Source organism: Tasmannia lanceolata, unplaced genomic scaffold (genome assembly GCF_043159265.1).
Source record: "Tasmannia lanceolata isolate RefF3 unplaced genomic scaffold, GAP_Taslan_0.1 ptg000002l, whole genome shotgun sequence".
In the NCBI taxonomy this organism is placed as follows: domain Eukaryota; kingdom Viridiplantae; phylum Streptophyta; class Magnoliopsida; order Canellales; family Winteraceae; genus Tasmannia; species Tasmannia lanceolata.
This window is the reverse complement of record NW_027518679.1, coordinates 32,145,516-32,170,958: the sequence shown is the minus strand read 5'-3', so window position 1 is coordinate 32,170,958 and position 25,443 is coordinate 32,145,516. Positions and strand designations below refer to the sequence as shown.

At 38.1% G+C, this 25,443-nt stretch overlaps 1 protein-coding gene across 1 annotated transcript; it reads left to right on the top strand.

Annotated features, from left to right (window-relative positions):
* The first annotated feature begins 7,945 nt into the window (after positions 1–7,945).
* LOC143869930 (kinesin-like protein KIN-12B) lies at positions 7,946–24,524 on the top strand. The gene is made up of 16 exons (XM_077376476.1): positions 7,946–8,474; positions 9,584–9,718; positions 9,828–9,911; positions 10,020–10,148; positions 10,257–10,316; positions 14,905–14,958; positions 15,041–15,130; positions 16,155–16,250; positions 16,763–16,908; positions 20,025–20,174; positions 20,285–20,414; positions 20,519–21,856; positions 21,981–22,079; positions 22,154–22,306; positions 22,426–23,223; positions 23,952–24,524. The coding sequence occupies exons 1-16, from the start codon at positions 8,184–8,186 to the stop codon at positions 24,258–24,260; spliced, it is 4,062 nt and encodes a 1,353-aa protein (XP_077232591.1). The 5' UTR covers positions 7,946–8,183; the 3' UTR covers positions 24,261–24,524.
* The last annotated feature ends 919 nt before the right edge of the window (positions 24,525–25,443 follow it).

Genomic DNA, 25,443 nt, shown 5'->3' with positions numbered 1-25,443 from the left:
CTTGGACAAGGGGAAAGACATTTCAAAGGTATAGGATTTTTCAATGGGAAGGATATTTTACCAAAAAAGTGGAGATTTTATACGGTGTAAGTCCTTACAGTCCTGTCTTTTTCAAGAAGTAGTGTATGGGACACAAAAAAATAGGTTGTGCCCAAAAAATCATTTCCATAGAATGATCCTAGCCCTCTGATCCATAGAGGTTTCCATAATATGTAGTTCTTCTATACATCGGAGGACTAAGACCATCCTATAAAAATGATTTTTGGGGCACAACCTATTTACGTTGTGGCCTATCACATGGATGATTTGGATCATCCTATAGTGTGGTCCATACAGCACTTCTTGAAAAATACGAGACTATCAGGGCTTACACCATATAGGCAGGAGAAGGGTAATTTCACAGCTCTTCTGGAAGCCCTGAAAACCCTAGGAACTACAATTGCCACAGTAGATAAACTTGGAATCCGATATTCCAGGAAATTAGCCTAATTAGGAAAGAGACCCAGAAAGGTAAGATTCCTAAAAGTCTGAGGATTACCCTATAAAGGGAAGACCAAACTCCCAAACTCCAAGGTACATACCTCATTCACACTTTCATACTCCTAAGCCCCCATATGGCTCAGCTTGTACTATTGTCGCATCTGACTTAGGTATCAAAGAGTCCCCCAGAGTCCAACTTCCATTATCTTTTCGACATTTTCCTTTGCTTGTAGGTTTCAAAGGTCATATTCTTGAGAGCTAGCTCATCATGGTCTGCTTCCCGAGAAGGCAGGACAGATTTCAGCAGCAACGAATTGGTGTCATCCGTGGAAATGAATTATGAAAGAAAACCCATAAGATCTGAACACTGCACCAAGGAAGAGCAACCGCAACACCCATCAAGATACGCACTCCAAGCACAAGGCGCTATCGACCCCGAAAACGTACTAGCATACAGCATCTCATGCAGCTCAACATCAGTCTACTGACGGCCATGCTCCGTCCTCAACTCAGGAGGCATTAGCAATTGTCCGCGGTCAGGTCAACAGACTAGTATAGCAGATCGCAGCCCTGACTGACCCGGTCAAAAGGCTAGCGGAGAAGGAAGACCTTCCTCCCAAACGAGAAGATTTAGGAAAAAAATCGGGAGGAGCTGCCACCCACCAAATCCTAGTCCATTTAGCCCAGTAGCATAGCACGAGTAACGGCACATTATACAAACCTCTAGATATCGGACGGTTAGAAAGCCTCCATCAAGGCATCAAACAGGACAACGTACAAGCACACGATCACCACGTGTCACAAAATGCTTGCCCTACACCTGATCATGCCACGTGGCAGTTCGTGGTAACTGTTAGCACCCCCCTTAACTGCTCCACTTCCCTCTCACACTCATCTAAAAACATAGAAATATCATTAACTACCGTTCCCTCCTCTCCTTTTTAAATCGAACTCTTTATCTCTTCCACCACAGTTTATAAGAAAATTTCTATACCCACTTTTGCTATATATCATCGTCTTCTCTTATTATCTCCATTGTTTTGCTATACACACTCCATTAATGGCTTCTTTCTCAAGGACCCTGTTGTACAAGTTCATGTTCTTTTCTTCTCTGCTGTTGATCTCAATGGCGGAATCGGCTTTACTGTTCCGTGTGGGCGGGCCGAGTGGTTGGACGAAGCCCACCGGAAATGAGACGGAAACTTACAATGAATGGGCTACCAGAAACAGATTCCATGTTGGAGATTCCCTGTGTAAGCATATGCTAAACTCGAAATTTCCTCTCTTTCCATATTTTTAGTAGTTATGACTTATGAGAGAGAGAGAGCATTAATTTGGTATTCTACTAGCCAGTTATAGAAAAATTTCACTAACAATAAGATAGGTTGCAGGTAGTTACCTCGTAGAGTAGTGGTGAGTTAACATTGAGGAGACAAGCCTTGTAGTTACACCGTAATTAATTACCTAGTGATAAGTAGTGTTTGGTTGTCAAACCTCGTAGAGTAGTGGTATGGATGTCATTACCAATATAGAGAAAATTAATCCCAAGAAAATCCAAGCTTTTTTACTTGAATTTTGTTAGCATGCCACATCACCAGACAAGTAGGAGACAACCAAGAGACATCAAAAGCCAAGTAAATCTCCCAGGAATGCTCGGCTTTTGTGTAACAATTGTCTATTGAATCGGTTGAATTGAGTTGATTCCGAAGTGGATTTAAACCCTGATAATTATTGGGGAGTGATAAATCGACCCCATATATCTTAAATCGGCCCTTTTAACGAAAACGTTCGGGCGCGTGAGTTGTACACTTGTACGGTTGATGAAAACTTTATTCACACGACCTAATGCTTTAGGTTAAAAGGGGTCGATTTAAGATATACGGGGTCGATTTATCACTGCCCTAATTAATACACCAACTCTCTATTCCTGTTCCAATTATCTTATACAGAATAACAAATTCGTTTTTTTCATTTGGGTTCTTTTGTTTGACTCATTGATTATTAGTTTTGCATTTGCTTCACCTCTCTTTTATGTTGATTTCTTTTCTTTCCCTCGTGCAGACTTTGAATACAAGAATGACTCAGTCCTAGTAGTCGACTCGGACGATTACACAGGGTGCAAAAGAACAGACCCGATTCTACTCTACAACAATGACAACACTGTAATTAATTTCGATCGCTATGGCTTCTTTTACTTCATCAGTGGATTTCCCGGACACTGCGAATCCGGGCAGAAGCTGATCATATGGGTCATGGGGCAGACCACATACACTCAAACCCCTGAAGCCGCACCAGCACCGGAGCCAGGCACCGGGCAGAATGGGCAGAGTGGTGGCTCGGTTTCTACTAGCCCTTCTAAGTCTCCTAACTCGACCCATAAACTAACTGTTGCTGAATCGTCTTTGCTTATGACTGCTTTTGGGGCCATTATGGTCATTTTCATTTTTATTTGAAGTGGTTAGTTATCTACTAGTTTCCTTTAGGCTACTCTTTATAGCATTTTAGTGTTGATTATAAGAATATTATAGATTGAAGATATTAATTATAGTTCATTTGTATTACACTTCATGAAACTGCCTTGTCTACATTAATGTTGCTAACAAGGGAAACGATATTCACACTCCCTTGGTTTGATCGTTGCACACCCAACATTATTAATACTTTTTATGACTAGTAAAATATGCACGTGCAGAGTTCTCTAGGTGCCACTAAGGTTATTTTACAATTTGTTTATTTCAATATTTTATTAATGAATTAGTATAACTTTTTAAAAATATTGTTCAATATTACTACGTAATTAATGTTTTTAATTTCAGAAGAAATTTTATATTAAAATAATCAAAGAAATGGCACCAGGATCAATTAGTAGAAGAAATAGGGAAAAAATTTCTTTGAAAGAACAAATAAACTTCTCTGATTTATTGGAGGAAGAACTAAAATATCCCCTGAAAGAAATGGGATATTTTTTTGCAAAGAGGAGAGAGTGTTTTAGAGGTAGAGAGATAAGAATATAAACGTATCAAATACATATCACAAACCTAAGCAAATCTGCATCAAGTTTCGAATCTATAAAAAATCAAATCATAATGATTGTTCCAGCAGAACCTAATTCTATCATTTCAGCAACCCATCAACATGTAACTCTCCAATTGCCAGCTTCCACCACCGAACAAGATCTCGCTATCTAGCGGTTTCTAAGAACCAAAAAACCAAAAAGCATGATCAAAATTTCCAAACCCTATTTCAAAACATTAGCAGAACACGCACTACTCTTCCCGAAGCTTTTGATCCATCAGAGAGACTGGGCTCTTAGGAATAATTTTACCTACTAAGATTGATAAAAATAAAATGTAAATCAAGTTAGAATGGATACTATACAGTCTATACGGATTTTCTTTTGAAAACCATAAGCACCTGATCAGGATTTCCGACTGAGAAATAAAAATATACAGAAATAAGAATTCCTATAAATAACATGGCAAATGGCAGGGACATTGCAGCAGTAAAATGATGAAAGTACCCTAAACAAATCCAACTTAGTGGAAACTTTTGAAGGCAAGGGTCCCGTGCAATGCACGGGCCGACAAAGAATTGTACAGACCACATCATAGGTTGATCCAAACCGTCCATGTGATGGAACACAACATAAATAGGTTGTGCCCGTAAAATCATTTCCATAGGCTGATCCTAGCCCTCCAATCTATAGAGGTTTCCATAATTGTTGTTCATCTTCAGGTGCCCGGCATCCGTCAATATTTTGTAACTTGTCCCAAATGCGTCATATATAACATAATTTTTTCGTCATTGTCATATGTCTATACCTCTTTTTGGTAGTTTTCTTTCCGTAATTGTCATAGACAGGTACCATGGGTCGGTACTTTTGACGATTGTACCCTCAGATCATTTCTCATTTAGAAAAACTTCTAGCATCAAAATGACGTAAATGCCCCCAGCTAATAGGATACAGTAGGGAGTATTTTTAAAAGAAGGGCATGTAATTATCATATGTAAATTATTTTTTTGGGAACAATCAATTTATATTGCGGCCCATTAAATGGACGGTTTGGATCATCCTATGATTAGACTTGGCAAACGGGTAACCCGCGAGGGAACGGGTAGAACCCGTGCGGGTATGGTTAAGGAATACCTGTGCGGGTACGGGTAGCCTTTCATGAACCCGGAACCCACCCGGGCGGGTATGGGTATACCCACGGGTAACTCGACAAATTTAAAGAAGTAATTATATATATATTTACCAAAAGAAATTATATGATGAATGGGTGTATGAACACATAAAGGTAGTACAATGGATGTACAAGCCTTGATATTTAATCCAACAACAGCTTCTTAACAAGTCAGCTGCTGTTGGATCAAATATCAGGGATGGGATGATAAGTACATGTTTATACGCCCATTCATCATACAATTTTTCATTTACTTTAACAAGTGTTTGTTTTGGTACAACCAAAGATACCAGACACAGTCTGATTGCTTTGATTTGTTTTGTTGGCCCACCCACATTGTCTATTTTTTACTGTTTAGTGTTTAGGCCTTAAGAATAAAAAGTTGAAAACCGATTGGCGGGTAACGCGCGGGCACCAACGCCCGACCTAGACCCACCCGCGGGTCATGGGTAAGGGTATTTTTTTTCGCGGGTAATGAAATTGGTACTGGTGCCCCCTGCGGGCGGGGTGTACCCGCGGGTACGGGTCCCATTTTGCCAGGTCTACCTATGATACAGGGTGTACGATTCTTTTGAAAAATACTTGATTGTACGGACTTACACCATAGGTTGTATGCCAAAAATCATTTCCATAGGATGATCCCAACACAGTTACGAGGTTTCCAAAATATGTCATTTATCTATAGATTGTAGGGATGCGATCATCATTTGGGAATGATCAAATGGACGGTTTGGATCATCCTATGGTGTAGGACGTAAAATATTCACTCCAATTTTTGATAGGTAAGTTGGGGTTTTGTGGGGACCCCTACCGGCTTATTAAAAAATAGTTCACTACATGGGCTTACACCATATATATTGTAACAAGAATTTTGTGACAAAGCTTGCAAACTAAAAACATATTTCTTACACTCCCTATTAAAAAAAAAGTACTGTATAACTTACACCATAGGATGATCGAAACCGTCCAATTGATGGGCCACATCATAAATAGGATGTTCCCAAAAAACACATTTCCATGCGATGATCTTAGCCTTGCAGTCTATAGAGAAACGGCATATTTAGGAAATATTTATGGATTGGAGGGTTGTAATTATCATATGGAAATGAATTTTGGCACATAACCTACTTACATTGTGGCCCATCAAATAGACGGTTTGAATCATCCTAAGATGTAAGCCATACAGTACTTTTAGAAAAACAATACTCACTATAAGGACTTACACTATATATAAAAACTCTCATAATCACATCATTTCCCTCTAAATCATGGGGAAACGGGTCAAACGAGCCGGGTCAAAATGACGCGGAAAATGTTATGGGTCATTGGGCTTGGAGCCGCACCCGGCCTGTGAGGGCGGCGTCTAACTGCGGGTCAACCGGATTTTTGACGTATGTTTTTAAGATATTTTTTTTTGTATAGGGATTTGCTAGCCACCTTCGCCGAGGGTACTTGTCTGCTTGTCGCCCATCCTTTGTTGCAAAGATTGGTAGAAGTACAATTTGTGCAAAGGTGGCTAGCAAGAATTGGGAATTGATATCGCCTCCTTTCCTCCCCGGCCTGCCCCCTTATAGTATAAAAAAGTAGTTGTAAATACCCTAAAGCTGGGGTGGCCCAGGGAAGAAAAGGGTGCGAATATAAAAATCGTAGCAATCCTAAGTTCCTCACATCAAACCAATAATGTGTTTTTGACCTTACAAAACAAAAAATACGGTGTTAAATTTGAATGATTAGTCATTTTTGGCCATAGGGATCTAAGGAAGGGCCTACAAGAAGAAGAGTTCAGATCAGTCAAAGGTAGGCCCCACTCTGCGGGTCCCATGCTGATCAGGACGATCCTAGATTCCTAATCTCTCAAACTTGAGATAGTGACGCTAACAACATTCTTGTAAATAAACCACACCCACCATCTGGAAATTATCAACGTCATCATAATTCATTTCAAATTTATGCCCCCTCTTCTAACGGCTATATTCTCCCTCAGGCACTACTACTTCAGACTCAGTTTTAATAAATACACGTGGCAAATGTTTGCTCAGTTTAGACAATTTATTAGGTGGGCCCATGAGTGTGACTTAATATGGTCGTTGCATACTGGGTCCCACGTTGAAGAGATGTCAATAACCTGCCTCTCCTATAGTAATTTTTTTAAAAATTCTCGTAAATAAATCGATTGAATCCTTCTTACTTGCAGGCTCCGATCAAACCGTTAGGATGAATTGTTTAGAGTGGACCCGGACCCAAGAACATCACAATTCTTTTGGTCAGAACCCACCAATTGAATGGTCCTAATCAAGTGATCTTGATACAATCAACTCTTTCATGACCTTGATTAAAGGCTAGGATCATTCAATGACGATGGGACTAGCTGACTAGGGGGCAATGAGCCAGTGGAGCCCACATTATTTGATGATACATTTTTCCCTTGGGCACCCCCACTAGTGTATTTATGGTCAAGGTTTAAAATTTCGGTTTCGGTACCGGTTTCGGACTCTGAAATTTCGACCGAAATTCGACTAGGGGGCAATGAGCCAGTGGAGCCCACATTATTTGATGATACATTTTTCCCTTGGGCACCCCCACTAGTGTATTTATGGTCAAGGTTTAAAATTTCGGTTTCGGTACCGGTTTCGGACTCTTAAAAATTTCGATCGAAATCTGGTACAAAACCCAAATTCAATATTATATTTCAGTGAAATATTAAATTAATATTAAAAAAACAGATTTTTTGAGTGGAAAAACTGAAATTTCAACCGAAATTCCAAAATTTCTACCGAAATAAATTACCGTTTCGGTTTTAAGTGATTTCGGTGTCGGCCATGTTTATGGTTACTATTTTTTACACTACAAGGGAGCGGTATGAGGAAGAAAAAGTGGCCTCGTACTCAGTGCCCTGAAAATCATCTCATGATCCTAAAACTCCAATCTATAGATTGACAACATTTTAATGAAACCGCTACGATCATCTTATGGAGATGATTTTTGGGTCTCGGCCTATTTTACGTTGGGGCCCAAGAAATGAACGGTTTGGATCATCCTATGGGCCCAGCTGTACATATACGTTCAGACACGACATAAAAACTAAGGTACGTGCGGAGTGCGGAGTGCGGACAACAAATGACGTAATATTGCCAGTTGTCCCCAACTAAGGGTACGTTTGTTATTTTATGAAAAGATAAAGGTCTTGTTGTCAACAAATATAGTTTTTATTTAGATACGTGTCGAATAGTGAATGGTTGTCAGGGCTCTTCCTGAAACAATCGCGTATTCCTAATTTCCTATCAGCTCACTTTTGCTAATATCTAATCCCCAAAAAATCAAACTGTGTTTTGTCTCCCGCTCAAACCCTTTCAACACATCTCTCAACATTTTCTCCACAAACCTCATTCATTACTAGGGTTTCTCCTCTAGGGTTTTGATTTTTCTCTCTTTAATTACCAGGGTTTCTGCTCTAGGGTTTTGATTTTTCTCTCTTTAATTACTAGGGTTTCTGCTCTAGGGTTTTGATTTATCATCACAATGAAAAATTCTGTACCTAGGACTGGAATCCTAAGGGGAATTCCCTCATCTGAAACACCTCCTTCTCAAAAACAACGATCGGGCCGGAAACCTAAATCTGGATCCGAAAATGTTGATCCAAACACAATAACAGAGTCTGGATTATCTTCTTCTAAGCAATCTTCTTCTAAAGTAAAAAGCCCTCTTCCGCCTAGGCCTCCGCCTTCAAACCCTAACCCTCTTAAAAGGAAGCTGGTGATGGAGACTGTTCCTGAAAATGGACCGCCCACTGGATCCGATTCGGGCGTTAAGGTAATTTAATTAGTTTTTTTTTTTTTTTGAATGGATTTGAATTATTTTGGCCCTTTTAACCCTAATTTTCCTTTCTGGATATGGGATTTTAAATTGGGAGTTTGGATAACCTTAGGTCTTGTTTGGATGGCAAGAAAAACATTTGTGATGTAAATTTTTTTCTTAATATTTTTTAAATTTTTTACAATTTGGAGAGAATTGATATAATTATAGTTAATTTCGAGGGATCTTACCGTAGATTGAATGTGACTATAGGTAAAAAATGAATAGGGTTGGTTCAAGTTATCTATTTTGTGTGTGAAAAAGGTAAGAAAGTTAGAAACATTTTTCATTTCCAAACTTTTCTAGAAAATTCCTGCAATCCAAACAGGGCCTTAATTCTGGAGGCTATTTTGTATTTTCGCTGTGTGATTTATTGTTTTGTTTTTTTAGTCAGAAACTTAGATTAAACAGAGGAATATAGATGGGTATTTATGGATTCGATTCCTTTATGAAGAACCTCTATTTGTCGATCTGCACGTTGTAGTTGGTGCAGATTTTCATGAATGCCTCTTTGCGATGATAATAGAATCTAGAAGGGAGACGGTTGTATTTTTGTTTCTGCAGTAGCAGAAATTCAACCTAATGGATTGAGCATCTAGCTCAGCTGGTAAAGACTTTATTCATTTATGATTATAGTTAATATGCCATGTCATATTAACTAAAAATTAAATCTCCAATTGACTCCATTAACAGCATAATCTTATGCACGCATGCATTTTTGCTAAATGAAGACACACCTCCTCATTCTCGTGATTGAGACACACACACACACACACACACACACACACACACACACACACAATTAGGCACTCATAGCCCATTCATAAACATAAGCAATAGCATGAGAAAGGTAAAACAAATAGCAACATTACTCTGCTGTCAATGTGGGACTGAACTTTAGAAATGCAGGTTTTTTGCAATAACTTCAAACCTAGACTTTTGTAAAATCAATTTATTTCTGGTGTGACTATTCTAACATGAATAGAACTTTTGTAATTATTTCATCCTAAAATATTTATGTTTATTTTGAAATTTTTTAACACTTTTTGTATTCTTGTATGGTTTAGGTAATAGTCCGAATGCGGCCCTTCAACAAGGAGGAAGAAGGGGAGCAGATAGTTCAGAAGCTTTCAGTAAATTCACTATCAATCCTTGATCATGTATTCACATTTGATTCTGTTGCTGATACAGATGCAGCGCAGGTAAAGTTTCTTTCAACATTAAGAAATAAATTCTCCATTTGTTTGTAGTGTATGAAAAATGTCTCACCTTTTCTTTTGAATATATTTTTCTTTTTAAATTTTCTATCAGCAAGATATATTCGAGCTTGTTGGTGTGCCGCTTGTTGAAAACTGCTTAGCGGGTTTTAACAGTTCCATCTTTGCATACGGACAGGTATTAAAGCTTCCTGATTCGAAATCTTATATTACTTTCTAATTAATTGAAGTTTCTTGAACTGACACACAAAGAATTTTGTGTTCTCAACTCAATTTAATGCCTAAGACTGGTAGCGGAAAGACATATACAATGTGGGGGCCATCCAATGCCTTGGTGGAGCAAAATTCATCAAGCAATCACCAAACGGGTTTAACATCTCGTGTTTTTGAGCATCTTTTTGCACGTATGAAGGAAGTATGTTTAACTCACTTCACTTTTGCATTCCTTCATATACATATATTTTATCATATTACGGAAACATCATTGCTTTATCTTATTTGATATTTCACATTTTATTTTCAGGAAGTAGCTAAACATGCGGATCAACAATTGAATTATCAATGTCGCTGCTCATTTCTAGAGGTACTTTTTGCGACAACTACTCTTAGATGCATATTTGGATTTTTCTTTTTCCCTATAAATAATAAATCTATTATAGATAGAAGGAAGCAAACAAAAGAACAGGCAAATATTGTCCAAATAAGTAAGGAAAAGACACAAAACCAGAAAGGACATTGCATTAAATGAACCTCTAAACAAGAAAGAAAATTGAAATAGATGAACCTCAAAACAAGAATGGACCTTCAAACAATAATGAACCAAATCAAAACAAGAATAACACTAAGACAACACATTCACAACAAATAAATGATGCCTTGAAACTCCATCTCTAGTTTAATCATCTCTTATCTTGTTTGCTTCATCCTGGATGTGGTTGAAAGAAATTCACATCACTCAATGACACAAGCTAGCCTCTATGGACCATGATCTTGCTTAAAGGCCCACTCAAATCACTTTGGAGAGTCCCCTTTAAGGTATAATTCTCCTTTTTTTAACATAAAAATTTAAGTCTCTAATAGAGCATGAGCGTATGCTTTATTAGATTCTTTTTTGCATACAAGACTTGAAAAAGCAAACCCCATTGACCATTAGTAACTTTGAAAACACCTATTATCCCAGTCAAGCCTATATTTCCTATGAACTCCCATCATAGTTGAGCTCATAATTTTAAAATTCCCCGCCGTCCTCGTGGATTCCCCTGAGTCGACTCCCTTTTCCCTTGGCTGTGTTCCATGTTTTGCCGCTGAGTTCCGCGTTTTGCCCTAAGGAGTCAATAAAAACTCCTTTGACTCTCTTGAGTTATGGTCTCGTCAATCGAGTACCCGACCGTGTCGTGCTGAGTCGACTAGGATTTCCTTCGACCGTGTTTTGACTCGCATCCGCCTATTGAAACACTGGTTGAGCTTGGTGGTACCTACAATTGTACTTGATTGAGCCAGTTCTTGTTTGGTATCTTCTCATATTTGTCTTCCAATTGCAATTAAGATCTTGGAAATTGATACCCAAAATCCTTTCTTACTTGATTCCATTGGAAAACCATGTTTGAATTTATGTAAATGAGCCTTCCCACACATGACTTCCTACAATTTCCATCATTTTTGTTAGTCCAAATCCCTTATAGAACGATCATCATAATAATTCCCCATAGAATATGCCTTCTCATGCCAAATAGGCCACTTTGCCAGCTTGGAAATGCCATTTTGCCTTATTGCGAAACACCCAATAAATTCAATTAAGCTTGAGGTATTCCTATGATACGCATTTAACTATCACATAGGGGATGAAAAGGTGATGTACGTATCTTATGCCTTTTGGCACATCGTACATATATGCTGGAATCTAAGCTTCTTGTGTTTGATATGATTGCAGTTAAAAAAATTATATTTTCCCTACTGTTCATGACTTGGACCACATTCACTTGAGAGTCAAAGGAGTTTTGAATTCTAATTGACTTGGTAAGGCAAGAATCAAACTCAGATGGGAACTTAACCAAGGTAAAAGGGTGTCGATTTGTGCAAGTTGATGATTGACTTGGGGATTTTTCAACCAGCGATTACCACCATCTAACAAAAGGCTTGCACTCTATTTGAGATGGAAACTCTATAAGATGACTTGATCGTACTCCCTTCCTACAAATACCTGAACCATGTTCTCTTACTCACCTATTCCTAAGAGCATACACTCCTTCTAAGTAATGAAGTAACTTAACATGTATATCACTGTCATTATTTCAAAATTTGGCCAAAATTTGGTAATTTCGGCCAAATTTCTGAAGAAATGCTATATAATAAAAAAATTTGGGTTGAATTTCTTGAAATTTCGGACCAAATTACAAAAAACCAAAATTTCGTCAAATTTCGGACGAAATCTTGTATCATTTTGGGTTTAGGCAATTTCAGTTTCAATGTTGACCGAAATCCGAAACTTCAGTCCAAAATTTTGGATTTTGATCGAAATTTAAAATCTTGTTTACACCATATCTATTCACCTCTTAGCTACTTCCAAACACTTGAACCCAACTTCTAACTGCATTCCAAAAATCTTGTCTTGAACCCCTCTTGTATACTTCTCCAATACGAAATTTTAGAGAGCATCATCATCTTCTGCAAGTCACCATATCCATTCCTTTGAAATAGTTATATTCTTCTCCTTTAGAGATCCAACCCCCAAAGCTCTATTCCTTTTGGTTTTGCACATCTCTATTCATTCAGTTAGATGAAAAATGCAATTGATGCTTTCCTATTTCCAAATTCCACAATAAGCCTCTTTTACTTTTTTCAGCCTTGCTGTAACCAATGCTTGTATCTTGAAGTGAGATGATACTTGTTAACTCACCAACTTTTCCAAAAGCTTAAGCTGTTGGAGAAAGCCGTTATTTATCTTTTATACTTTAACACTCCCCCGCTCGTGTGGCACACTTGGCAAACACGTGGCCAAGGTTTTAAATTTCGGTATTGGAATGCGTTTCTGTCCTCACCGAAACTGAAATTTCGGCCGAAATTTCAGGCAAAATCAAATGAAACCACTAAATTCGTATTTTATCTTGTTCCAAAATATCAGTAATTTCGCCTGAAATTTCAGGAGAATATTAAATAACATCAAAATTCCAGATTTTTTGGGATTTTCCTGAAATTTTGGACTGAAAATTTGGGGAAAACGAAATTTCAGTCAAAATTTTGTAACATTTCGAGTTTCCACGATTTCGGTTTCGCTCTCCACCGAAACCCAAAATTTCTGATTTCGGTCGAAATTTAAAACCTTGCACGTGGCACATGTGGTCCCACTTTGGGCCGCTCATCGCATGTGGATTTTTGCTATCCGGGAGGTTTGAACTCGAGACCTTTGACTTTGATACCATGTTAAGTTACCAACTATTCCAAAAGCTTAAGCTATTGGAGAAAGGCGTTATTTATCTTTTATACTTTAACAATACTGAATGATATTTCTTGGATGGGCGTGATTCGACTGGCCTACAATTAATATTAGCTTTTGCATATCATCAAATTTTAATCCACTATTTTCATGACTGGCAACCCCAAATCTTGTACCCTAGTTAGTGTTTAAAAACTTGGACTCAAATGAAAACGTGGCCAGCGTGAAAATGAGTGGATTCAGGCAAGTCAATGATTGACTTAGCAGGGAAAAATGCAGACTTGGTTTAGAAATCGTACAAGGTAAAAAAGGAGTCGACGCGAACGAGTTGTTGATTGAGTTGGGAAGTATTTAAACTGTGATCCTAGTGCCTATCTACTCTACTACCTTTTATCGCTAGGTGCTCTCTATTTATTTTTTACTTTTATGCCTGACGGAACATCAAATTGAGCCATCTTAGAATGCCTTTCTGTGATTTGGCCGACACTTTGAATTTCTTGTTGACACACGTGTCGTGTCGTGTCTGACACGACACCCGTGTCCACACGTGTCGACACTCCTTTAGACACTTTTAAATGTGCTGCTTAAGTTTTAGTAACTTTATATGTATGTACATGTATGAGTGTGCCACTAGTTCTAGATTTTCAAGGGTTTTCATGTCAGACCTCAAACCCGTGTCAAAACTCGGCGTACGAATCCGTATCCACAAATCATGATTATATGTATTTTCTATTTTAGCCGTGTCCCCGTTTCTAAATTTGGGGAGTTTGCCGTGTCCGACACTCCGTGTCCGTGTCGACACGCGACACTTGTGTTTGTGTCCACAAATAACTATCTTCTTGATTCAAATGACCAAAAGAGATAAAAATGTTGTTTGCACACATTGAAGGTGAGTGATAAGGGGGTAGTTACCTGTCTAAAAACTCAAGATTCAGCTCTATAAAACCAGGGATTTGCTAGGGACCATCGCAGAAGCCATTTTGCAGGCTGGCTGTTGCATAAGAGAGTAGCCTTATAGGCTCACTTTTCAACAGATTGTCTTATTCATTTAATTCATCTGAGGTGGCTGCTCTGTCTTGCAACAGCCAGCCTGTGAAATGCCTTCTGCGATGGTCCCTAGGAAATCCCATTAAACAATATCGTAAGGGCTTCCCCTACAATAGTAAAAAAGAGGGGAGATAAATGATCTCCTTGTCTCACCACTCTTGGAGGGCGAAAGGGACCAATTTGATGGGTCACTAAGGACAACATAAAAACTTGTTGATGATATGCAATTCCATATCAATTATGGATAAACCCCATTCTACTCATTAAATATTCAAAGAAATCCCAATCAGCATGATATTACACCTTTACATACATAACTAGCAAAGGCCCCCTGATCCACACCTTGTCCATAAATCTTTATGAATATCTTGTTTGAGTTGTTTTATATGATAATGACAGGTTGAGGTTAAACCACTGTTTTATGGTTCTTTAGGGACTTACATAGTTTCATGACTTTTGACTGCATTGATTAGGCGAGCTCTTATTTTGTTATTTTCTCTTGAGTTCTTTGTTCTTTTTTATATCTACATACATCTAATAGGCGTTACCTATCTGGCACCTCTTGAGCCCTCATTACCTTTGCCATCTCTTTTCATTACTGGGAAAAGGGAATTAGATAGCAAGAATTACATAGATTTCACCTGTTGGCTTTAATGCGTAGCTTCTTTGGTTTCTCGCTTTGCTGTAATAGATCTACAATGAACAAATAACGGACCTTCTCGATCCAGAGCAAAGGAATCTCCAGGTAAAACAGCCACGATTGCACTCGTATATGATTTTCATTCTCATGCGGTTCCTCATGTTTTGAGATTTGGCATGTTTTTCAGATAAGAGAGGTTAAATCTGGCGTATATGTTGAGAATTTAACAGAGGAGTCAATATGTACAGTGAAGGAGATAACTCAACTTTTGATAAAGGTATCCTTTGTTATTCAAGCATCTAGAATGCTTTGTCTTGTATGAGGTTCAAGATATCTTGGATTTATTGATGTAGGGTGAAGGTGTATGTTGTCTTTTGTTATTTAGTTGCAACGAAAATGTATAAACAAGATTAATTGTCTAAAAATTTGTTCGTAGTGTCAATTTTGTTAATATACCCTACCCTGTCATTTTGAAGAATCTTTGGCTCAAAACACATTCATTCTATATTATTTTATTCATTGTAAATGGTCATAATTTTATTATACTCATCTTGAACTGAGGTTTAAGGTATAGTTTTTCATCTGCACCACTCCCTAAAATTTTGATACTCCAGTTTTTTTGGGCCTCTTTTTTTTTCCGAAGAAGTTACTTTGTCAGAACTGTGGGATATTTTTTATAGCAAATGTGATTGCAAAAGTGAGAAATGAGATCTTTTAAATGTCCTACCTTTCAGTTCCTTGTGCCTCTAAGTTGTCAGGAAAAATTCTGCCATTTTTAGTTGGCAAATTTTGTTTTTGTAAGGTTTCTTCTATTTTTTAGTGTTAGATATACTAAAATGTTTGAAACACGTCCATCAAAATATTCACGTGTTACGATGACTACCTGCCAGAAGAGTCAGACATATTTTTTCAATTCCTTTAGAGAGTATGGATTTTGGGCACACAGGTATTAGAATTAAATGGAAAATGGTCGTCCAAAGACTTACTCTCTTTAAGTGCACCCCGTGAAGTTTTTTCTGCTCCAAAATTAACTCTGTAGAAATAACGGTCTCAAATAACCTCGAATATTGCAACGAACCTAGATCATGTAGTCAAGCCAATGAATTGGATTGAGTTCATTAATTTTTTAATGTATTCCTAATTATACAGGCACACACGCCCATGGTGTTTTAGTTGCCTTGGAGTGATTCTCCATGCTCTTTCTTTTTGTTTGAAAATTTGTAATTATTTAGTTGAAGTACATCTTAGAATCCATGGATTTAGTTGTACACAAGATTTACAAATGTGTCATACTGGTGCAGGGATTAGCAAACAGGAGGACTGGTGCAACGAGTATAAATGCAGAGAGTTCCCGTTCGCATAGTGTTTTTACTTGTGTTGTTGAATCACGATGCAAGGTAATGTTTGATTCTTGATTTCGTCTAAGAATGGATTTTTAACAGCTGTAGTTAACATTGGAGATTCTAGTGTCTAATATATTTTGTAGTTTTATTTCAAATTTTGTTAGTTTCACTGTGGAAATTCTAGTGTCTAATGATTCTTCTCCTCTGTTCCATCACATCAACCATCAAGACCTTAATTATAGTTCATTAACTTCATATTGTAATAGGGGGAATGATAGAATGAAGGCCGCCCTTGCCAAAACCACTTTCAAGGGTGCCCCATTGGTCAGTTTCTTCAAGCGCATTGAAGATGGTGCCGAAAAAAGTGGATGGCGCAGGAAAAAAACGGAAATGGCTTTGCCTTTTTCTGAAACTGACCAATGGGGGCGCCCTTGAAAGTGGTTTTTGCAAGGGCGGCCTTCGTTCTATCATTCCTCTTGTAATAGTAGTGCGCCGTCACAGGATTCTGTCACTGTTTGAATTGTAATTCAACAGCTTCCCGTCTAACCTTAGGCTTTATTTTATAGAGCACAGCAGATGGCTTGAGCAGTTTAACGATTAGCAGAATCAATCTTGTTGATCTTGCTGGGTCAGAAAGACAGAAACTGACAGGTGCAGCAGGAGAGCGTCTAAAGGAAGCAGGGAATATTAATCGCTCCCTTTCGCAGCTTGGGTATGACTTTTTATTTTCCTATTTGTATTAAATTGTATCAAAATTTGCTTACAGCATCATCTAGTTAGGTTTAACAATTGGCTTTGAAATCCTACAATTTACAGTTCAATTGGACTTCAAACTCAATTTCGACCTGGACTTGAGTTGTTAGATGAATTATACAATTTAATAAAATGTTGAATGTCGTAAAATTTTATGCTTCGTTTGAGATGATTTATATATGTCATTACTACAAATAAATGTCATGTAAAAAAAGGGCGGCCCAGTGCATGAGGCTCCCGCCATTGCGGGGTCTGGGGAGGGCTAGATGTATGCAGCCTTACCCCTGCTTTGCAGATAGGCTGTTTCCGTGACAAATAAATGTCATGTAATGATATTAATTGTCTAAAACTTGGTATAGATGTTAGAATATGGTTGATATGTCTGAATTGAAGTTCCTATACTTTCAAGGCTTTTACACAAATAGATCATAAAGTTGAAAAAGACTTGCATTCACTGATCAAAACTTCAAATCAATTGAAGGATTTTTACAATTCTATTTGAATTTCTGAACATTCAATAACAAGATAAACTGCTTTCACACTTAATCTATATTCAAAGCATTAGTGTCTTCCTCCCAGTCCCATTTAGTTATGTTTATGAAGTTTGTCTGGACACTACCTCAAATTGGGCATCTTAATTTGCATAAGCTTCAAATTGGCCCTGAAATGTGTGTTCCTTCAAAGCTTCTTAGGAATTCAGGAACATCAAGCTTAGTGACACATATTATAGTCACCAATTTATCATCTTCGGTATTTGTAGGGATAATTTCAATATCTGATGTTTTTAACGGGATAATATTGGGTAACAAAAGTGTAAAAATTATGATGCATGGATTGTTTGCCCCCTTATGCCAAATCTGTGTTGACGCTTTTCGACATGCGTTTTGGACATGGATTTGCATGGGACACAGTCGGATTCTTCTCGTAGCTATGTCCCACACGAATCCTTTTTTTTTTTCCAGCAAATCTGACACATTGTTGTCTCTTTTAAAATGTGAATCATGTATATTTTCCCTTTAAACACTTTTTCTTTGTAACTGTTTTTTGTAGATAAAAGCACAACCCGTCCTCTCTTAATAACCCTAACGCCTCGACCCTCCACCCTTGAACATCAGCACACATTCTCTTTTTCTTCAACTCTCTTAATAAAAATCCAAATAGCTTGACCCTCCTCCACACACACACACACAGAGAGAGAGAGAGAGAGAGAGAGAGAGAGAGAGAGAGAGAGAGAGAGAGAGAGAGAGAGAGAGAGAGAGAGAGAGAGAGAGAGAGAGAGAGAGAGAGAGAGAGCTATTTCTGCTCTTGAGCGTAGATAAGCTTATTTGCGCTCGAGTGCAAAAACAAGGGTGGGCACACAGTGTTGGGGGGATCCAAAGGATTCATTTGGAAGGCCCTATCATGGATAGGGAGTCCTCCAAAAATCAGCTCCATTGGATCATCCTAACCCTTCCATTTGTGGAGGGAAAAAATGGGCATATTTGTGGACAAACAGTATCTGTCCATTTTTCCCTCAACAAATGGATGCCCTAAGATAATCCAATGGAGCTTATTTTTGGTGGACACCCTATCCATGATAGGGCCTTCCAAATGAATACTTTGGAGTTTGGATCCCCCCAACAATGTGGGCCCACACTTGTTTCTTGCGCTCGAGCGCAGAAACACGAATCCTACTTTTTGGGGTTTGCCGAATCCGACACCTCGAATCCATATCGGATCCCGACATGTGAATCCGAATCCCTGCAACACAATGTAAAAATAAAAATAATTGCAAATTCACAAAATTCAAAACTGAATAATTTTTTTTTAAAAACTTGGATTAATACATGTTTATGACTTTGTGTATAAGGAATGAAAAATATACTAATTCTAGGGAGATTCTTTCGAAATATTAGGTAGATGTTTTTTTTTCGCCCCTTGTAGGATTATACACCCCCTTTTAGCGTGATTTGACTTCAAAAAGCGTTAAAAGTCAGCCCACAATCTATGTCACAAATATCATTCTCCGGAATTTCTCGGCAAGGGAAATCTCGGGAAATATTATTTTTTTCGAGTTTATATCAGAAAAAATGATAAAAAATTATTTTAAAAATATATAACTATATAAAAGTTTAGAAAAAAAATAAAATAAAAACATTGTAAAAATATTGGGATAAAATTGTGATATTTTATGATAAAAAAGAAAATATCGCTATATTTTTAAAATCTTGGGATTATTTTGGGATTTTGTCGTTTTACCAAAACGTAGCGATAAAAATGTGATATTTTGAAAATAGCGGAGATATTTGTGACATAGCCCACAATTCACGCCAAATGGGAATCCCTGGGGTGGGGGGTTAGAAATATACGAGATGGTTGTTACACAGCTCTAAAAACATTTATGATTGAACAAAAATATAATTTGGATGACAAAGCGGTAGTATAATATAAAGAGTACAATGAACAGAAGCCTTCTGTTAACATGATATTCAAGTATTATAGTGCAATGCACATGTATCCTACCCTTTGATTCAAGTTTGAAGGTTTGCGATTATACTTGAATATCATGTAGCCTTCTGCTAACATGATATTCAAGTATGATAGTGCAATGCACATGTATCCTACCATTTGTAGTTGCTAGGCGTGGTTTATTTTGTATTATTCCTTCAATTAGACATTTCACGAGCTTCTGTTTTAGGCAATATCTGTCCTATGGATCAGTCTATAGTTGTTGACATTAAAATGTTGCTATGCTGATCCAAGAAAGTTTGTGGACATTTTTGTCATGCTCCTTGATACTGCAGGCATTGCACAATGTTTGATTTAGTAGATACAAGTCAAACCAGGGATGAGCTGGCTTTTTTTATTATTACAGTGGCTCCACTAACTAAGATTTGGGATCTATTCCCCCCCCCCAATAAACTAGACATATTAGATACATACCTTTCTGCTATATGTTAAGCCAGGGAGATGATAGCTCGGTGGTGAGCTGCTAGATTATATTTCTGTCAGATATATCTGTTTTTTTTGAAATTCCAGATGAAAGAATAATAGTTACAGGAATACTGATTTTGCTGTGTTCATTGGGTGTTTCAGGAACTTAATAAATATTCTTGCAGAAGTTTCCCAATCAGGGAAGCAGAGGCACATTCCATATAGAGATTCCAGGTTGACCTTTTTATTGCAAGAATCTTTAGGTGGCAATGCAAAATTAGCTATGATCTGTGCCATTTCCCCGGCACAGAGGTAATCTCTCAAAGCCTTGAAAAATTTAATATATTGAATACATCTGTTTTTTTTTTTTTTCATTTTTCATTTTTTTTTCCAAGTACGATGTTCAATTGTGTTAAATGCAGCTGTAAGAGTGAAACATTTAGTACCCTAAGGTTTGCGCAGCGTGCAAAGGCTATTAAGAACCAGGCAATGGTGAATGAAGTAACACAGGATGATCCAATTTTCTTACGAGAAGTGATACGCCAACTAAAGGTATATATTGTTACGCTTATTGTATGGAGAATTAAAATTTTACTTTGTGGTTATGTAACAAGATGTTTAGCCTGTAATTATGTCTTGTTTGGTGTGTTCAACAGGATGAACTTTTACGAGTAAAGGCAAACGGAAATTCAACAGACTCCAATGGAGTTTCTTCAATCGGATGGAATGCCCGAAAGAGCTTGCAGCTCTTGAGATTGAGCCTCCGTCGCCCTATGACCCTACCTCATGTTGAAGATGACAGTGATGAGGAGATGGAAATTGATGAGGATGACGTCGAGAGATTATGTATTCAAGCAGGTCTTCAATCAGCTGCCAGTGAAGAGAAAATTAATAACTATGTAGACAAGCTACCTATTGAGTTAGACACAAGATCTCTAGCCTGTGAAGCTTCAAAAGATTCAATGGATTCAAAATCCAAGAGTTGTGATGTTGAAACCAAGTCCTCCAAGATGCAGGATGGTTCTGAAAGTGGTTGTGGCTGTGATAAAGAAATTGACAAGGCTAATGGCAATATGGAAGATTGTCAATTAGGAGAAGTGGTATTTCACCAACTTGACAAGCATGTAGTCCCTGATGGCCATGAGGAGACTGTTGTAAATGCCCCAGTCTGTTCCGACCCTAACATGCTAATTTATCAAGATGATGCGGGTAATAATGATGAGAAGCGTATGGTCGAGACAAATACCAAATTAAGTGATGGGAGTTTGGTAGGAGACCCAATTGAGGAGATGATTTTGGTCACCCCAGATTGTAAATTGCCTAATAAAGGATCTGCAGATGCGGCAGTGGAGGAAAAACCTTTTACATACGTAGATTCTAAATCTGACGTTGGAAAATCTCCAGATGTTGCAGTTGCAGACCCATCTCAAAATTCTCCCACGAGCTCTATAAATTCTGTCATCCAATCTAGCCTTAGTATTGTACCATGCCAGTTATCCCCGGTCCTCCAGTCTCCAACTTTGTCCATCTCACCAAGAGTCGATAATAACCCAAGGAAAAGTCTTAGGACACAATCAATGCTATCAGTGTCTCAGAAAGATTTAGTGGTGAACAATAAATCAGGTTCAGATGTTCTAAACTTATCTAAAGCTCCCTCACGACCAACTGAATCTCTGGCAGCCAGCCTCCATCGCGGTCTTCAGATTCTTGATAGCCACCAGCAGAATTCAGCTATGAGGCAGTCATCGTTTCGGTTTTCATTTAAACCTGTGGATCTCAAGCCGTTTTTGTCGGTTGAAAAGGTGCATGTGGGTGTCCAAACTCTTTCGGAAGAACCAGAAGTACAAGTAGATTCATCTGCATATATCTGTAGCTGTTGCAAGACAAGAACATCGCAGCCGAATTGCAGTGAGGCTGATGATAGCTCAGAACTGCAATTAATACCTGTTGATGGATCAGAAGTTGCTGAAAAATCCAAAAACCATGTTCCTAAGGTATGTCTAAAATCCTCAGAGGAATATCCTGGGAGGTTTCTTTTCTTTTTCGTTTTCTTTTTCTTTTTCTTTTTCTTTTTTTCACTGTATGTTAAGAACCGTAAATTTTTTTGGCATTACACAGGCAGTGGAGAAGGTTTTGGCAGGAGCCATCAGGAGAGAAATGGCAATTGAGGAGTTCTGTGCCAAGCAGACATCTGAAATTACTCAACTGAATCGTTTGGTGAGTATTTTAATTTACTGTCAGTTTCTTACAGTTTGAACTGCTCCCTTCTCACAATATGTTGGCATTTGCAGGCCCAGCAATACAAGCACGAACGTGAATGTAATGCGATAATAGAACAGACACGTGAGGATAAAATTCGTCGCCTTGAGGGTCTTATGGATGGTGTTTTACCCACGGAGGAATTCATGGATGAAGAACTTGTGTCAATTGCAAATGCGTATGAGGTATGTTAGATTCTGCTATCTGGAGTTACTTGTTTGGTTATAGCATTAGTTTTTTCTCTGTTTATATATTTTTTTCCCAAAATTCTCTACTGTTATTGTTGGTTCTTTGGCATATACAGCTCCTAAAAGAGAAGTATGACTACCACCCCGAAGTTCTGAGGATGAAAATAGAGTTAAAAAGAGTTCAAGAAGAGCTGGATGGGTATAAAAACTTTTTTGACATGGGTGAGAGGGATGTGTTAATGGAAGAGATTCAACATTTGAGGAGTCAGTTACAATATTATGTCGACTCTTCCCCTATTTCAACTCGGAAACGAGGTCCTTTGCTTCAGTTGACCTATCAAGGTGAGCCCATTACTGCCCCACTCAGCACAATTCCAGAGTCAACTGAAGAAAGCAGTGAGGAAAATTTCGAACAAGAGAGGCGTCGTTGGACTGAGATGGAGAGCAAATGGATTTCTCTTTCTGAAGAGCTCCGAGTAGAACTAGAAGCAAGCCGCTCCCTTGCCGAAAAACAGAAGCAAGAGCTTGATTCCGAGAAGAAATGTTTAGAGGAGTTGAAAGAGGCACTACAGATGGCAATGCAGGGCCATGGTCGCATTCTTGAACAGTATGCGGATCTTGAGGAGAAGCACATATCTTTGCTTGCGAGGCATCGGAAGATTAGGGATGGGGTTGTGGATGTAAAGAAAGCCGCAGCGAAAGCGGGAGTAAAGGGGGCTGAATCTAAGTTCATCGATTCCCTTGCGTCAGAGATTTCAGCTTTAAAAGTGGAGAGGGAGAAAGAGAGACGGTATTGGAGAGATGAGAATAAAGGACTTCAAGCTCAACTGAGGGATACTGCTGAGGCAGTACAGGCAGCTGGCGAACTACTAGTGCGCCTTAAAGAGGCAGAAGTAGCTGCTGCTGTTTCTCAGGTGAGTAAAATTAAATTGGTTATGTTCCATATAAGAAACATAAATGTTCATCATAGATTGATTATAATACACCTGATTTACCCCATGTTTTAAATTCAGTTTCGTTTCGGTTTCAGTTTCAGACTCAGCTGAAAAATAAATGTTGTCCGGAATACCAAAATTTCGGCTGAAATCTCATATTTTTGGGCTAAAATTTTGGCAATAGGCTGAATTCGGTAATTGTTTTTACAAAAATATCATTTAAACTAAATTTGGACTGAAATTTCCGAAATTTTGGCCAAAATTTGGTACATTTCGGAAATTTTGGTTTTGGTGTTGACCGAGATCCGAAATTTCGGATTTTGGTCATAATTTAAAACCATGATTTACGCAATAGACAAATGAATAGTGAGTTGTAGGAATCCTGAAAACCAGCATGCTGACATATGAATAGTGAGTTGTAGGAATCCTGAAAACCAGCATGCTGACATGTCCATGTGAACATAATTGAGGATCCTAAGTTATTTTTTCACAAGGTTAGAGTATTAGCTCTCACAACAAAAACATCAGAAGTTTCCTAATGCATGAAGAGCATTTTCTTTGAGTTTAAAAAAAAAACTTATAGTCAAACTATTTGGCCACACCTGTAAAAGGACAGTTGTAAATTACAGTTGCATTGATGCTTCTTAAGTCAAGTTCTGAGTAAATTGCTCCTAAATTAATGTTTTTCTCACCTTAACATCTTGCAGAAGCGAGCTGTAGTGGCTGAGCAAGAGGCTGAGAAAGCCCGCCAAGAAATTGAAAGGTTGAAAGGAAAACATCAAAGGGAGACTAGTACTCTTAATCAGTTTCTTCCAGAGTCTTATCCACCCAAGGAAGTGTCGGAACCTGAATATAGTGAAGCAGACATGGCTACCAAATATGATGGAGGAGAGAGTCTAAGTGATCAACGATGGAGACAAGAATTTGAACCATTCTGTCAGGGAGGTGACAGTGAATTATCAAAAATAACAGAACCCTCTTCATGGTTTTCCGGGTATGATCGATGCAACATCTAAAATGTCATACATGTGTCAAATTATGTATTACTGACAGTTTTGTTGTACCTTAGCAGTTGTGGAAATGGTGTTTTGTATTGTGGTCCTCACCCATTGTGAGTACTGCATGTTCTTTCCAGCTGCTTAACTAATCAGTAATTCTTAATCATATTAAGGGTTGAACTGCCATTCACAAACACAAACAAAAAAAGACACTAAAGGGTTGAACTATAGATCCTTGTATGATCAGGAATGTTGAATGAATGATATTCTTTTTTTCCATCATTAAGATATAAGTACACGTGCATTTTCTAGGCCTTTCTGTATGAAAACAAGGCCATGTTCTACTGTAGGCCTTGTCTATGAAAACAAGACCATGTTAGGGAGATGTCTGTATCAAAAACTTTGGCAAGAACCAGTTTAGGAGAAATGAAAACATGAGAAATGAAAACATGAGAAATGAAACAGTAAATAAGTTGCCATGTTTGGTGACCATGAATTTTGGGGACAAAGACTTTGTTGAGTTGAGTTGAGATTCGCTTACTGGGTGTTGAGAGGGTTAGGGAGAATGGCAGTGGGAGAAAATTGAGAGGAGATCAGCCTGGAGATGGCGCGAAGTGGCTGAAAAATAATGAAAAACAAAAACCTTATTTTGACTAGCCCCTGTTTTTCAGCCACTTCTAATCCTCTCCTCATTCATACCTTCTCTAGTCTCTCCCTCTCCAACCCTGCTTGTCCCTCTCCCGCCATTTGATAAGCTAATATTCCATGGGAAAAAACTTTCATGGTTGCCAAATGTGTTCTAAATGTCTGTGATGGAAAAACTTTGAGATTAGTGATGGAAGAGATATTCATAATGGTGCATAAAGAAGCCTAAGAAACTGTCTTCTTCTTTTGTTTCCTATGAAACCGTCTTCAAAGTGAGTTTCATTTTTGCCTATGGATGGAGCAAACCAGTCAACTCTTGCCTTTCCTTCTAGACATGGATAAGGCCAAGCCAGTCCAGTTATTGACACCAAAAATTTACTGATGACAACCTTGTGGTCCTTGATTGACAAATGAAACCATTTTCTCATATATGATAATTGTTTGAAAAACAGCCAGGTGAAAGATTAGAATCCAGTTCCTATAATCCGCTTCGGTAAGCCCCTGTTTGCTTTGGATTTTAAGTTCAAAACTGATTATTAAACTAAAAATTAAACGC